The 16,838-nt window shown below is 41.0% G+C and overlaps 1 protein-coding gene across 4 annotated transcripts; it reads right to left on the bottom strand.

Moving 5' to 3' along the window:
* Positions 1–7,826: 7,826 nt before the first annotated feature.
* On the bottom strand, positions 7,827–16,576 carry ARL14EP (ADP ribosylation factor like GTPase 14 effector protein). Of its 4 annotated transcripts, none has more exons than XM_054827964.1 (4): positions 16,393–16,576; positions 11,934–12,440; positions 10,788–10,918; positions 7,827–9,360 (listed from the first exon to the last, which is right to left on the bottom strand). In XM_054827964.1, exons 2-4 carry the CDS (start codon positions 12,354–12,356, stop codon positions 9,132–9,134), a joined length of 783 nt encoding a protein of 260 aa, XP_054683939.1. In that variant the 5' UTR covers positions 12,357–12,440; positions 16,393–16,576; the 3' UTR covers positions 7,827–9,131. The 4 variants fall into 4 exon arrangements, with proteins under 4 accessions (XP_054683939.1, XP_054683942.1, XP_054683941.1 ...); XM_054827967.1 differs by having other exon boundaries at positions 12,995–16,540; XM_054827966.1 differs by having other exon boundaries at positions 16,398–16,540.
* Between the last annotated feature and the right edge of the window lie 262 nt (positions 16,577–16,838).

Raw genomic sequence — 16,838 nt, 5'->3', positions numbered from 1 at the left:
TGAAACAAATTATGTGTTCGGCTTCACCTTCTGGTTCCTGGTTAGAGGAGGAGGAGGGGAGTAACAGCCATGCCCTGCTGAGCACCCTCTCCCTCCCCAGCACCCTCTCCCTCCCCAGCCCATCGCCTCCAGCCAGCCCTCTCTTGAACCACCCCTCCACTCAAAACGCTCCAGCTTCCACCAGAGCAGTCCCTGCCTGGTCATCTTGCTGGGTTTCTCTCTTTTTTGTCCAGAGAACGCGTAGCGACTGTAATTCTCTGTGATAAAAAGGTTGGTGGTTGTTAAAACCCCCTCAAGGTTATCATTGCGGGTGCGTGGGTCCCCAGGGCTCAGTAGCTGGGTGCTGAGAAGGTACCACGAGTTTCTGGGGGTCCAGCTGAGGAAAGGTAGCTTGTTCAGTTACAAACATCGCATTTTTCACCCAAGTGTTGTCACTAATTTTGAACATTTACTATAATGTCGTGCTCCCATTATGCAGTTCACGTGGAGGTTGCATTGCCTGTCAGCCACCTCCATAAAACGATTGAAGACAAACAAACCGGGATCAAGACTCAGTCGCTGTCCCACTGAAACTCTCGTAGAAAATGAGAATATGTGCTCTCCCAGCAAACAGCGGTTCCAAGTGGAGCAAATTGGAGTCCCGGCCCCTTTTAGGCACTATTACCAGTCAAATAAAGCAGCTAATAATAAAGGATTGCTGTTTTATTTCATGCACTTAAATAAAACAGATTGGCAAAACCTCACTAATGGTTTGTGACGCTCGAGCATTATACCAGCCGGCTCCTGGAGACAGGCCCCGCAGAAAAGCAGATTTTTCACCAGCTTCAGCCTTCTAAGGGATGCAAGTCCACGACTCTAGCCGAATAAAGCTTGAACCACCCTCACCTTTATAACTACCCTTCCCATAGTTATCGGCTGCTCTTAGATCTCCCTTTAGTCTCCTCCGAGCCCAACTGAAAAAAAGCCGTGTTCCCCGGGGCACCCGCACTGACACGGGGGCTGACAAAGGGCGATGCTAATTAATGCTTCATGCTAGTTAATGATGTATGCTCGTGTCATGAGAAAATAATTTTTAGCTCCCTGTAGTTCGCACAGCTTGACTTCTTCTGTCGCTGGCCTCCCATCAAATGGAGCCTGAGATGAGCTGGGGTACAGCGACGCTGTATTTCTCCCCACAGAGGTGAAAGCAGCTCTGCAAAGGAATCCTAAACTTTTCAAAACTTCTGACTCACCGCAACACTCTTTGTATGACAGAGCCAAACGGCGAAGGAAAACCCCCTCCACAGGGACGGGGATGCTCTGAAATCTCTGGGCAAGTGCCGATGGCCACGGCTCTGCCCCCTGCAGCGCTTGGGCACAGCGCTGTATTTCCCTGTATTTTGTTGCTGATGATAGTTTATCAAAGAAATGAGAGATCAAACTGTAGCTCGGTATTAAGAAAATAATAGTAGTTTACCATGACTACTATTTAAAAGCATGTTATGATACTGCCTGTCAAACACTACTAATATATTGTTAATATCCTATCCTGAAGTAATTGATGCCATTATTAATCAGTGATAAAGCTGCCTATATTTGTCCTCTTTTCATAATACGGTAGTTTATACAGAAAGAGCCACTCTACTAGTAGTGCCAGACATTGCGTTTCCTCTGGATACCTGCAGATACGTAGAGTAACTTGCCCCACAGGAATGTTTTATTTAGTAAGGCAGGACTTAGAAGTGAAAGGGTAACCATTTCTGATCATAACCTTGGCTTTGCACTTCTAGTAATTATCCTTTAATTGCATTACCCTATTTGAAATAGAGTTGTAATTGGAAAAAACAATTTGACATTCATTCCCTGATGCGTATTCTGACATGCATTATTTGCTTTTTATTCAAATATAAATGTTCTCTACAATACTATCAAAGAAAGGGGAAAAATAAAGCAAAATTGAAATGTCAGTAGCAACTTTTGACCTGTGAGAAGCATCACCAACTAGTGCTGGATGGTAGGCAAGGGGTTTCAATTCACTTGAAAAAAAATCAAATTGCAAAATCAGTGGAGTCAGAGGAAAGGAGAGATGTAAAGGGCGAAAGAGCCACAGCTCTGTTCCTCCAGGAGTGCTCTCTGTTGCACATGGTAGTATCAAAATACCAAGCCAGCTACCAGCCGTAATTGAGTGATGAATGGGCCTTTCAGATCACATCGAAGCGGAAGATGCAGAAGGATAATTTCCAACCTTCCAGTTAACTATCAAATAATTGTTAAGGCCAATAAAAGTCAGTGAAACGCAGGTCCCCTTTACTCATACCCTACGGGACAGAACATCCACTTAGGCAGAAAAGTGGTTTTGCATCTTCCGTCTCAAGTCCTCTTGGGGTGGGGGTTCAAACAAATCTGCTCTGATCACACCATGCCATTTGTACCTTGCGTATCTGAGAGGTGAGCTCCAGCTAGTTTGGCTGGGTCAACTGCATATACAGCCCTATAAGCACTTACACGTACACACAGCTTTACCCAGATTTGGAAGAAGTAAAAGTACCTGAGGGGGTTCAGGATCTGAATCAGCCTTAGACCATTTGGGGCACTGTGCAGATTAAAATGAAATAAATTACAGGTACAAAGTTAGTGGGTTCGGTTCTGCCATTCTGGAGGAAAAATATTAATCAAAACTAAGAGATCAGTATGTGCTCAGACGGTATATGGGGAAAACCAGTTACACCAGTTTGGGACGGAGGTACCCGGGTGGGATGGGGGTGCGTGCATGCAGAGCTCGATGTTGCAGTTCGCTCAGACCAGAGGAGTAGAAACTGCAGACATCTTCGGCAGCACTTCCTATGATGGATGTCCTTTGTCAGCGGCCCTGCGTTCTCATTTGCTCCAGAGCAGATCCAGCCCAGTGTTTTACTTCAAAGAGTCAGCGGTTCACAGACAAGGAATTAACACAGGGGAGTCATAAAGCGGAGGTAGTTGGCACAGACAGTAGGAAGAAAACTTTCTCTTAAGAATATTCTGGGTTTGCCTGGAGATATCAACAGCTTTCATTCGGGTAAGTTAATTACTCTGTGCTTTCTACCCGTCTAGTTTACTACGACCACCTCCAACACAAAGCATATGAAAATCATCTATTCCACCTCTCCGTGTTCAGCTGCCTTGTCCCCACCTCCAAGCCTGACTCTGAACTCCAACAGGAAGCCCAAATATTCGAGTCCAGATCCAGGCTTTTGGCACAAAACATTTCATAGGGATTTCAAGCTTCTCCAGATCTGGGCTTTAGGGGACAATCCTGTAAAGGTTACCCAAACATTTTATTTTGGGACCCCAGCAGCAGAAGGAGATTTTATTTTAGGCGTACACTGGTGGTTGCTCTGTAGCTGCCTTCCACGGTGGCTTTGTAAGATCACAGGGTCTCGGGCACAGTCTCTGCTCCTGTGCCAGTACGAAAGCATCCGTAACAGGGGAGGGTGAATGGTCTTTGCCCAAGCAGTCCCACCAGCTTCAGCATTTTATCACGACACATTTCACTTGTGCAGAACCCATCTATTTGCTCGGCCTGCTTATCCACCTAAGTAATTCCACTGAAGTCAATAGGACAGTGAGCATGAGCTCACCACCAAGACAGAACAGCTTGCTGTGGTCAATGAAATACACAAAGAAGTGGCTTGATGGAGCAGCGTAGCTGAGATGTGGGGCTCCCTCGGTGATGATTCAAGGAGCTTGTACAATTTAAGGAGTCTGGCTGGAGGTTAGGCATACTACACAAGTGTATTTAGCAGAATAATAACTCTGATTTTTGTCCTTTCTTAGAGATCGAGCTGAAACTCCCAGGAATCAGCACAAAGCTAATAACTGAAAACTAAGCTGCAGTACAATCACTCTAATTAATAAGATAACTATTAAGAAGAGCTGGTTGTCAGGAGAAAGGTTCCAGCAACATTGAAGTCAGCTGGCAAGATCCAGCCCACCTGACTGGAAACTGCCAAGGCAGTCACCTGCCAGAGCACTACCATGCTATAAAACAGGAGGAAAGGAGCAGGTTGGGGGTTTGATGGTGGGGATTTTTATGTTTTTTGGTTGTGGGTTGGTTTTTTTTTGTGTGTGTTATGAACTTGCAATAGAAGATGAAGTGAGGAGAAAATTCATTCTGTTGAATACATCTGGATTATCAGGTACTCCTAAAAAGGATGAACTAAAACAAGAAATACTGAATTTAGGAAAATTACATTGCTACTGAAAGTCAGTAAAATCTGATTTTCTACCTTTAAGCAAAGTAGTTGTGTTAATGGAATAGCTCTGTAGTCTATATATGCATTAGATTATGATGCTTGTTTCTTTGTTTGGAGTGGGCTCTGGAGAACATATGTTGATCTGTAGTTCCAGTTTCTTAGATGACTTATGAGGCCTTAAGAGCTGTGGATTGAGTAGGATCTCAGTGATTTCCCTTTGAGAAGTTTTTAAGTTCTGATGGTTCTGTTGGTAAGTGGCTCTCTTGGGCTGCTTAGCTTGTGGGACTATTTTGTTCTTTTTTGAATATGTAAATTAATGTTATCTGCTTCATGGTGTTAATTCAGTAGCTAAAATGAGTAATTTAAAGTAGGTAGAGCTAGCAATTAAAATGCAAGAACAAATGAAAGAATAACAAGAAGAAAAATCAGAAGATGACTGAAGAGAATTGCTTTTACTTCTGGTTGCAGTCTGGAGCTCTGCATGGGCACTAGACCACTGCTTACTCTCCAGAGGTTATAGCAGACACTGCTGTCACCTGTGGCCGAGATGGAGAACTGATTTTGTTGTGCTCTAGTTGTCCATATTTTGCAAACTAGAGCCTAGAAAGGCAAGGCAGCTAGTGTGCTATATGGATTTAATTTGCTGGTGAATATGTGTCTGCCAAAGGAAGCTGGGGGAAGAAGAGAAGAATTAGGGCAGTTTTATCTTCACCTAGGAGTGGCAGGAGACCCAGGGAAACTTCATCCCCCGGGCCTACCACAGCTTATGCCAGGCTGCTTCTGGTTGCTGTTGTAGCTATTCTGGTAAAACACTGTCAGAGTTTTTTATCTGTTTGTCTGGGAAACAGGACACTCGGCTGCGCACTGTATGCTGGCGGGAGCAACAGTGTGGATGTCAGCAAGTCTCCTGTTCTGCTAACGAGTGCAGGACACTGCTATGAGTGGGTTTCTTGGCTGCTTAATGCTGAATTTCTAAGGGAATGCTCAGGTAGAAGCTTTAAACCAAGGTTTCATAGTGAACACTGTAAATTGTAAATGTATCTATAAAATTGTGTTGATTTCTACTTAAAGAACCAATGATCAGCAAGGTATTTAGGGGGCTGGATGCAAAGCTTTTATAAAGACCGAAAAGAAAAACAATTTCTCGTATTTTTTAAGTGATAATCTTGTACTTGAGGCTGCTATATTTCAGCCTCACAGGTGTGGGTAATGCCTCTTGCCTTGGGCTCGATTCCTGAACCTGTGCAGTAATGAAACCCCCTCTGCCCAGATGACTGGGGATGCACCAGAAGTTCATGGTCAGGTTTGCAGTGAGCTGATGCCCTCTGCTGGGTATGACAAACTTAAACCGTAAACCTCCTATTTCAGAGCAGGATAACGAGTTTTCGAACAAAACCCCCACAAAGAGAGAAATGGGCAGTTTAATCGCAACCGTTCACCCCTCCCTGCAATATTTTTAAATATGTGCTTGGAGGAGAGCTGTTAATTTGAAATCTAATTGCAGTGAATTATTATAAGAATAGATGTGGGTACAGCTTCCATATTGTTAAGTATTAGATGCAACTTGTAATTAAAGATCTGTAAATACAAATATAATCCTTTTAATAAACTGTTCCTCTACTATTGGTAGGATTTTGAAACTTGTGTAACTTAAAGTTGGAGAGAACCATTTAGCCTGTTTAAAGATGTCGTTGATATTGACTGGTTAGAAGTCAGTGTAAAGGCGGATAAAACTTTAAGAATGTTTGCTGAAGAATTATTGGGGAAAATAATCTGGATCATGAGGGACAAGCTACTGCACGTCTGTACATCCTATATTCCACTGAGAAATCAGTTAATAAATGCAGAGTTTCAGCATTTTTTGAGACACAAATATGACTAAAAATGTGAGTCTAAAATTAGAGGAAAACAAACAAATTGAAACTAGAAACTGTATGTTTATGTTTTTTCGTGAGAGTAGGAGAACTTGAGGGCTTCACTGCTGATTCCAGCAAGCTGTAGCTGTTTGTCACACAAGTGACAGATGTCCACCTGACCACTTAACCTCTGTGTAGCTGTGCCATTAGGGGATTTTAGTGTGAGCTAGTGTGCCATTGTCTATTGGCCCATTCTGGCTAATACGGGTAAGACTTATATAAAAAGGCTAAAAAGAATTTAAACCAGGTCTAAAAAATAAAAATTAAAAAAATAGTCACCTTAACTCAGTTTTCTTTTTTCCCTTAGAGACTTTAATTCTGACTTCTGGATTTATAAAATCATACTTCTTGTGTAGGTCTGTCAGCTTCCTGCTGTTTCCGATGTCTTGAATGGTCAGCCAAGAGGTTCAAAACTTAGTCTCCCTGTGTTAGTTTCCAAGAGTTATGAACTTAATTGATTAAAAGAAAATGAAATTCATGCCATGTCTAAGGATAAGGTTATATTGTACCTCCCAAAGATAAATGCCTTTTAGTAGCATAGATGCTGAAAACATTAATATAACACTTTCTCTGAATTAATTACTTGACTGTATTATATTATTTGAGTATTTAAACTCATTATTTGAGTATTTAACAGAAAGCATCCCAGCGAATGTTTCATCAGTTTGAAACATTCAACTCCACTACAGGGGACAAAAACCAGGGCACATCCTGTCTCAGATATGACCACAAGGTTGTGTAGTAACTCTCACAAAATCCACAGAAGAATTCTCACTGACTTTAGAAGATGTTAAATTTGACCATGTTCTAAACTTGATGTGAAGTTTGCTTTGTGTGAGAAAGAAACCAAAACAGTACTTCACACTGTACTTTAAAGATCACAAATCTGGAGCTTCTGTTCAATAAACACAAATTGACCCATGAGATATGCATTGTTCATAAACCAGATTCTTTGTTGTCATTAATTTCTGTCTTTTGAATACATAAACTTTGTCTAGGTATTAATTTTTGCAATTAATATCAAAAGGCAAGTTTTAACATGCTAACTAGGGTGTGTCTGCAGTTAGCTTTCCTCTTTAATGCATGCAGAGCTTAAAATAGTTATTATACCTGGTGTACGAACTTTGGCAGGTAGTTGTTTCCTTTGGCTGTATTAAAAGAACAAGCTGTTTAACAGGCTTAGTCGTAGAGTAATTCTCAAAGATGGGGAACTACATATGCTATGGGGAACAATATGCACTCACTTCTAGATGATAAAATAGCTTGTGTATGCTGATGGGATAAATTTGTGTGGTGTTCATAAAAAACATAGAAAAAAATTGGAGAAATTCATAGCTGTAAGCATTTTAAATCTAGCAAGATGGTAAAGTTTGACTTGCAACACTGTCTTTCACAGAAAAATAGATGAGGGGGGACAGAAGTATATAAAAACATACTATTGAACTTAACAACACACTACAACCTAGGCATGTTAAGGAAATGAAGCTAAATGGAAATGCTCTAAATATGTAAGGAAGACATGTGAACAAGCAACACCAAAATGGCCTGTTTTACTGGGAATTACTCAGTCGTGTTGCTATCTGGAAAAGCGTATAGCATGATGCTCTCCCTAAATAAACTCACATGATGGTTCTTGGAATAAATGTGGCTGGAACCCAAAGCTAATGAGAGAGACATCCACTGAAAGAACAGCCAATGCTCTGACCAAAAAAGAAGAAAAGCCTTTATTTTCATAGTAGGTTTAATAAAAATGTAGTATAAGTTGATGCTTATACTTCACTAGGACCAGCAGATGTCAGTACGACTCAAAGCATAACTTGGGATTCTAGCAATGCAACCTTCATGACACTTGGCAGAAAAGAAAATACTCTCAAGAAACAGCATGATTACACAACTTTACCCAGTAAGTCTTCAGAAGTCAATAGTTAACTGTATTCTTGAATAAGCATGACCCAATAAACATGCAGATCTGCCAAGTCTATCACAGAAATAGGAAATTTAGCCAAAACATAACAAAAATACCAAGGAATAACATTTAATGTTACTAAGATTTCAATTATAAAATCTCTTTTCCATAGATCTTGTTATATTGTAAAACTCTAATGTTCTGAGGATAGATAATGCATCATCCAAACATAATTTCAATTCAGCTGGGGTTTTTTGTAGCAGTCCGGATATTCTTAGTTTGGGAACAGACACTTAAGTTCATTTCAGCTGCATGTAAACATTTACCTTAAAAACAAGTAAAAGAAAAAAAGAGGGCTGTTGAAGTACCAGTCCAATTACAGACCGATAACAAATACAGCGAAATTTTCAATTGTATTGTACAGAAATCAGCAAAACAGTACCAAAATTACATACTTAAGGTATTTTTAATGCTGTAACAGTTTAGTAACACTTTAACAGTGAGGCTTGTATTCATAAGGATAACTTAACCTCAAATCCCAGTAACTTGGATGGGATCTGATGCCTTTGAATCCATTTAAGTGAACACAATTGAATTTATCAGACGTAGCTGGAACAATCTATAGAAGATATAGCATTTTCTATTAATACTGGAGAGAGCTTTATTAATACTGCATGCAAATTTACTGAACTTTTAGTGTGCTTCGCATACACCAGATTCAATAACCTGAGATCCTGAACTAAAGAAGGAAAAATGAGGCATACATGGAGATGGTACACTCTACAAAACAGTATATGAAACAGTGAATGGCTCAGGATACATCACATGAAAATTTATCACCTTAAACACAATGAAAGACTGTTCAATGAGAACTTACTTGGATGACTAACAAGACTGAGTACAAGGTAGAAAGAAGTGTGAAAAGACAGTAGTATGATTATTTCCATAATCATACTGAAAATGGATGTGAAAACAAGCACATTAATCATATGGGTTGTGATAAATTCCAGTGGCTTTCATTAAACCACTAAATGATGAATGCTCTGCGTTTAATCAAAGCATGGAATATATACTCAGGATAAATAATGCACATGTGCACTAACCAACATGCTTATTTCTAATTATTTCTCCTCCTTCTATCTCAATTTGCTCATATAGCCACTTGCGGTCACAGCGACATTCAGCTCCACACTTGTTGGAGCCACACTTGGGGCAAGCATAGAAACATCCCAGGCAATCTTCATCAAGACAATCGCAGAGGTCCATCCCGCTGTAAAGCAGCAGTCCCTGGCTATCGTAGACTTTACTCTTGGCTGGTATAACTTGCCTGTATAATGAAAAACAACAGTTATTTCCATGTTAAAAAAAAAAAAATCCACCTATTTTGATGTCAAGCTGCTAACAGCTGTGGACAGAAGTTTGCTTTCTTCAAGTGTTCATTTTAACAATCTTAATTTAAAAGATGTATATATGTTACTGTATTTGGCAACACTTCTCAGTCCTAATTGTACCTCCACTATAGTGCTTTTGAAGTAATTTCAAGAACAGGAAGTTTTTATTTCTTCAATAGCACACTTACTCAAGCATTTATGAATATTCTTAGTCACAAGATGTAAAGTTCAAGTTATCTTTCAGATGATGTGAAACGCTCCCTTAATTTCTTTTGTAATGTGTAGCTGTAATTCACAGGAGGTCATGCAGAATCATTTAGGGTGAGCACATCCTAATTTCAAATATATTTTAAGGCTTTTATCATTACCCATCTCTGTAACAATTATGTTAAACTGCAGAATCACAGACCTCTGGAAGTCACCTTGTCTGACCCTCTGCTCACAGCCAGGTCACCTCAAATTAGGTTGCTTAGGGCTGCATCTGAGTTCTGAATAGCTCCCATGTCAGAGATGTCACAACACTTTTGATTTAGCGTTTGACTACATACATAGAAAAAGTTTTCTGAACATTTCAACAAAATTTCCCTGGTTGCAACTTGTGCCCAAAGCGAGTAGAAGAAACAAATGGAGGGGGAAAAAGGATGTGTGGGTTGTGAACAGCACATCTAGTGTTTCTGTCTTGTAGGGTTAAACTTAGGTGGAGAGCTGGGGAAAGGGATTAATGTGATTTTTTTTTTTGCATGTTTTATCAAATACTGTATGACTAGTTAAAGCTGGGACTTCTATCACTCTCCTATTAGGACAAGACCGAACTTCTAGTGGAAAATGACAGACAAAATTCAGGTGCATGTACCTTTCCTCTGTAGAAAGAGTGATTTTTAAAATCAGTCAAATTAGAAGGTTGTAATTTATCTAGTATTGTCCAACTTGGACACTAATTTCCTTTTTTAAAAGGAAGGCAAGGTCCTAACTTGCATGCTTTTGTTTGCAAAGTGTAATTACTGAGTTTATTGAAAGATAACTCCAATATTTTAAGTGTAGTCTACTTGATCTTACTGTATTCAAATTTAGCCTATGATCAGAATTTTAGATTATGCATAAATTAGCAGCTTCATCTATGAGCTGCATTACCAAATATTTGTTTGTATTCTAACTGCCTGAAATACGGACTGTATGCTAACACTTCATCTTCTGTTTTGTTTATCTCATTACTGAGGGTGAGCTTTAACATCCTCCAAAACAAAAAAGCAATCCATAAACATGAACATTAAGATAGAAAATGTTGTAGTGTTACAGGGACACCGACCATCAAGGCTATTTTATTTCAAAGTGAAAGCTAATGTAAATACAGGAAACAATTCACCTGTCTGAATTAAATGGTGCATTTTTTGTTTGCAGCCTTCTTTTTTCCCTCTTACTGGTCTCAGGAGTGAATTCAGTCTGTCGTCCTGGATTAGCAAACTGTAGAGACTTTAAAGCCTTAGCTGTACGCCCCTGAACAAAGAAAATCTTATTTAATTACAAATACAAATTAAATTAATAAGAAAATGTTCAGTCAAGCCAGGATATTGTAATAACTTAGGTAAACTGTTGACCTCAACTCAAAGCACTGGATTTCCCACCAGAAACAACTTAAGTCTTAAAATTTTTATACTGCAGAACTGTACCAGTCTCAAAAGCCAACAATACAAGTTTTATAGTAGCAGTTTTAATCAAGGCTTTCAAATTTCACCCCCTATCAGTCTCCAAATCACACTGACATGTAATTGAAAAATACAGCTGGGCAACAGCCCTTGGGCTGAAAGGGACAACAGCTTCTAGAAGGCGATTCTGCTTTGCTACAGGGCATATATGGATGGGGTCTTGTCGATTTGGTTGCCCACACTTCTACTGATTACCTGCGTACATCTTGAACAATGCATCCAATGATATACAAGCTGTATTCCAAACTCAGTGCTTAAAGCATTATCCTCCCACACCAGTTCGTTACTGACCCTGAACAAATGCCATGGCCTTCACAGCTCAGACACCACACGGGTACACTTAATTCACCTCAGTGCAGGTTCACTTGGTAATGAACTGCTAGAGAAAGTGGATTTTTTTTTTAAGCTGAAGAGACTAACCAAGAGGTTTATCTCAACATCTTTAGAAGGAACCTTTGCAGTGTTCAGTTTTAAGCACACAAGCTTGTTTTTTGCAATGCTTGAGTAACAACTTAAAATACAAGCAGCAGTCTGGTACTTATATAAACTTACAAGTTCTAAGTCACCCTAGTACACAGAATCATTTGAATTTAAAAGGCTATAATGTTTAATTAGGGAAGAGGATTTTTTAAGGTCCTCCAAATAAAGGTTTAAATACAGTAAACTCCCATACATCCAAAAGACTACACCCTTTCATATTTCTAGTAAAAAACCTTAATTTCTTGATGTAGGACTTGTATGAAGCTCAATTCCAATAGCTTGCAGAACTTAGGGGGGAAGGTGGGAAAACTGATCCGTATACATACGTCTGAATCAAGTTTTCTTCTTTGACGATCTTCGGATTCAACATCCACGCTTCCGTTTATTATCTGCATGCATTTGGGACAAAGCTTCCAACCAGGTACAAACTGTCTTCCAAACTTGGCACTTAGAAAAGTTGCATCATCTAAGTCGATTGCACGTAAGTTTTTCTTTGATAGTTTTCTGTGTATATTAAAGGGATCACAACATGATTTTTGTAAGTCTTCAAATCTCTCAATGTAAATTTTTGCATGATGGAAGCAGATTGTATTGTTCTCTGAAAGGGTTATTCCAGTCCTAAGCTGAAGTAACAGTAGATCAGATGAAGATATCTCTTGCTTAGTCTTGAAGCCAGTGTGACGGGTATAATAGATCTTATGGCATTCATTGGTAGCTTGAAGCTGAACTCCAACTGAACAAGGATCCATTTTACTTTATCAGAACAACTTATTTCATTTATTTTGCCTAAAATGAATTCTTTGAAGTCTTTAGTAGTTTCTATGAAGATCACCCTAGAGAAAGCATTAAAATCAATTAGATTTGTGCTGCAAACCTTTCTCTGTAAGCTTGGCAGACTAGGTTTAAGTAATTTAAAAAACATGTAAAGAAATATAGCATTCTAGTCTAGATAAGACTAAAAATACACTGAATTTAATTCTGGAATGAAACCATGCATATTCTATTCCTTTCAGAGGTATTTTTGCCCAGTTACAGTTAAGTATCAATTAAAAATGTTTAGTAGCATTACTTTCTCAAAAGCAATCTGGGAGCAAGATGCAAGGGAGATGAATTGTTCAGACAGCAGCCTGCTCCGGTCATCATTTTCCTGGGGGACTCCTCTCTTGGCACAACCCCTGCTAGTTAAGAGGAGTTGTGAAGATGGCCCACAGGAAGAGACTGCTGATGGCTAAACAATTAACCTATCCTGTTTCCAAGTAGTTTCTAGGAAAAAAGACTGCTGAAGGTAGGCTGCATAGGCTGTCTGATGTCTGTTAGCAATTCATATCTGATGGTGCTTTCCTGTGTGTTCTTCCTGTGTATACCAGGTGCAAGTCAACACACACACCTGAGCCTTTTCAAGAAAGAGCCTGAGGTATACACACAGACTGGTGGTTCTAGATGTGTGCAGTTGTGGTGGTCATGTGGCCTTGGCGTGCAGCTCTCTCCAACTGAGTGCCATGTCTGTTTGCTGTAAATACGGAGCAGTTATTTAAACACTAATTCAATTACCAAATACAAAGCTAGCTACTGCAGAGTGGTCTCGCACCCATGCCAAAGCTTGTTACAACTCCAGTGCTGGCCCCAAAACATCAGAGCCTGAGCCCATCTTGTGCTATTTTCTACCACAACATAAAGGACAAATTTCTACTAAAAGGCAGGCATTCATTTGCTTTCAAAACCTCAGAGAACCTTAATTACAATGAATACAACCTAACTGGGATCTTAATGTTCACCTACACACTACTCTGCAAAAACAAATTAAAACGCATAGTGTACTAGTTTTGGCTGGGATAGAGATAAATTTCTTCATAGTAGCTTGTATGGGTCTGTGTTGGATTTGTACTGAAAACAGTGTTGATAACATGTTGATGTTTTAGTTACTGCTGCATAGTGCTTACAGTGTCAAGTCCTTTTCTGTTCCTTAGACTGCTCTGTCAGTGAGTAGGCTGGAGGTGCACAAGAAGTTTGGAGAAGACAACAGCCAGGACAGCTGACCCCATCCATACCATATGATGTGGTGCTCAGCAATAAAACTGGGGGGGAGGCTGGTAGGGAGGGGCTGCTGCTCTGGGACTGGCTGGGCGTTGGTTGGTGCTGATAAACTTTTCATTTGCATTGCTTGTTTTTCTTCTTGGGTTTTATTGTCTTTTCTGCTTTTGTGGTGTTTTCTCCCTTTTTTGGAAAAACTTCTTTTTAATTATTAAACTGTTTTTATCTCAACCCAGAAGTCTCTTCCTCACTTCTCCTTCTGATTCTCAATCCCATTCCACTGGTGGGGGAAGGAATGAGTGAGCAGCTGTGTGATGCTTAGTTACTGGCTGGGGTTAAACCATGACACACAATTATTTGTGCTAACCACTGAACAGGGTAATATGGCTTTTTAATCAATAAAAGTATCAGCCAGCTGTGTAATGGAAACAGATAGTCTGGGATGCTACTTTCAATAAAATAAAAACAAATAGCATCACATACGACCTAATGACATGAAATGTGCAAGTTTATCCAATATACAGAAATACTAACGCAGCAGTGCAAAAGTTTAACAGAAAACAATGAGAAGCTAATAGGCTTTCTAAAATGATTCTGAAAAGCCACTGCCTGGAGCATTTTTGCAGCAGAAATCCTCTTGATTGTAATACTTCAGTTTTTCTGAAACAGATGTGTTTATCTGAAGCAATCATATAACACATTTCCATGTATTAAACTGTATGCACAGTAATTTAAAGGTCTTGCATAGGACACACTATCTAGTGATTTAACTCTTCCAAATATAAATGATATGCTGGGCTATACTCAGGCCACTAAACTTGTTTTAAAGTATAATTTTATATCTGATTCAAGACAGAACTGAGTATAACTGAACAATTATTTTTGAACAAGTTTTCTCAGCCTATTGTTAAGAAAGCTCCAGCTTTCACACTTAAATGAAAGCAAGAATAGAGGCACAAAGTCGTGAATGTAGAGGCACAATGTTATAAACATCTGAGTTTGCAAAAAGGGGTGTGTATTTCATGCTGAAAATAAAGCAAACTTGGTTCTGTTTTTTCAAGTTATCTGAAAATAGAAAGACTTAAGTATTAGAATATTTAACACTGATTTCTCAGGTCAAAACCTAATCCTGTATTTTAAGGCCTAGAACTAGTCCAGTACTAAACTGCTAAGCTATGTGAACTCTTCTTCACTGAAATTTCTGTACTTTAACTAAGACTTCTGAAGTTTTGACCCTGCACAGCTCTTCAGCTCTGCACTGAAGAATACAAATAAGGAGTAAAGGGTAGATGTAGATGCAACTGCCTTTAAGTCTTATTACATAAAAGTTCCAGTGCCTTTGCCTCTTTATGTACTTTTACTGTGGGTACTGACTTTGAATTATTTTTTTCCCTCTCTTTGACAGGTGATCTTTAAAACTTTACCATTTTAGTAAACCAGCTGTATTTGGAATTAATCTTTTTTCATTGGGTGTACGAAGTTTGTCTTTCAAACTAAGGTAACTGGAACTGTGTATGATCAAAGCTCACTGCAGCTGAGTTACTAAATTGCTGTTAAAACATTAATACCAAATAACTCAACTCAGAAAATTCTGTTGTGGGCTATGCACCAAGCTTGGTTCAAATGTTAACATGTACTTTTGACTGATTCCTGTTGTGGCAGGTGGGGGTTCTGTGTGTGGATGAGGAAGCATACTAGGTCAGTATAAAAGTGATGATCTGAATTTTCAAAATTTGCGGATGTATTGTACATCAGAACTCTTGGAAGATGTTCTAATTTAAAAATAACTTGTTTTCAATAAAACAGAAAACAACTATTGCATTGCTATCCTTGGCAGTCATCTGTTCTGACAGTTGATTATACTACCTGAAACACCACTGTATCATACAGAGGGAAAGCTCATCAAGTCTATCATCACAGTTTGTTCAAACAACAGTGTGCTGGTGACATAAGTTATATATCTCATCCACTTGATTTGTTAAGAATTCTTTGTAGAAGCTTCATAAGCATTTCTTCCCTTGTCCCCTTGGGAGGAGTACACAGCTTTTTGCCTTTGAATTCTCTTTGGTGGAAATAGGAGAGAGCTTCAAAACCCAAGTATTTAAATGAAAGCTTGTATTCACACCTGTGAAATCATCAGTGTTTACTGCACCAAACACAACAAGCTAAAGCAGAAGACAGTGATGAGGATCAGCACAGCGAAGCACTTGTGCACAACAGGCCTGCAGCACTAGCAGACTCAGCAAGGGTTTTCTAGCTCCTTGCTGCAAGTAGAAACAAAGGATGGAGGAAACTAGTTTAAGCTGGCAGCACCGGGCTATAAGAAGTCAAAGGGAAAGAACTGTCCTGAAATTGCCGATGTGGCCCCAGCTTATGCTGGACGTTCAGCAGCCGTACAGCACTGCACGATAGCCCCTCATCCAAAGGGTGGCAGCCCCCGGGGAAAGCCCAGCTGCTCGTCTGCTTTTGCGGAGGGCACTGACCCTTTGAGAGGCCAGCCTGCCAGTCCGGCTGGGCGGAGAGCAGGGCGGGAGGCGAGCAGCGGGCCTGCCCGCCACCCAGGGTGGCTGGGCGCTACCGGGAAGGCCGCTCTGCAGCACGGATGTGGCCCCGGGCCGCGGACGGCTCCTCGCAAGCGGGGCCTGACACGGTGCCGCTGCGGCCTACTCGGTGCGGCCCATTGCCTCGCGCCGCCCCTCCCGCTGCCGGCCGCGCACCCGCTACCCCTCGGGCGGCAGGAGGCCGTCCAGGTACCTTGCCGTGGATTTTCTTCCGCCGTTGCGCGGGGACGCCGGCACCCGACTTCCGCGTTCCCCCAACGACGGCGAGGCTGCTTGTAGAGGCCATTAACCGCCCCTCGCCCCGCCCAGCCTCCAGCACACCATAGAGCAGCGGAAGCGCCGAGCGGCCCGGAGCGGCACTTCCGGTTGGAGACGGGAGAACGGCGACACTGGTCGCTACGGAGGAAGCAGCGGGGAGGGAGTGTGGGGGTCACGTGGCCAAGCGTGGGCTCGTGCGCGGTGGCTTCATGCGCGACGTCACGTGCCGCCGTGTTGGGCTCGCGCTGCGCGTGCGCTGCCCGCTTTGTGTGGAGGCGGCGGGAAGGGAAGGGGGGGGGGGGGCAGTAGCCGCCGCCGCCGCCGCCGCCTGGCTGGGCTGAGGGGCCCTGGGGCGACGGTTCGTGGTAGCCGTGGGGTGGG

The sequence above is a fragment of the Grus americana genome, chromosome 5, assembly GCF_028858705.1.
Source record: "Grus americana isolate bGruAme1 chromosome 5, bGruAme1.mat, whole genome shotgun sequence".
NCBI classification, from domain to species: Eukaryota; Metazoa; Chordata; class Aves; order Gruiformes; family Gruidae; genus Grus; species Grus americana.
This window is presented reverse-complemented; position numbering and strand designations above follow the sequence as displayed.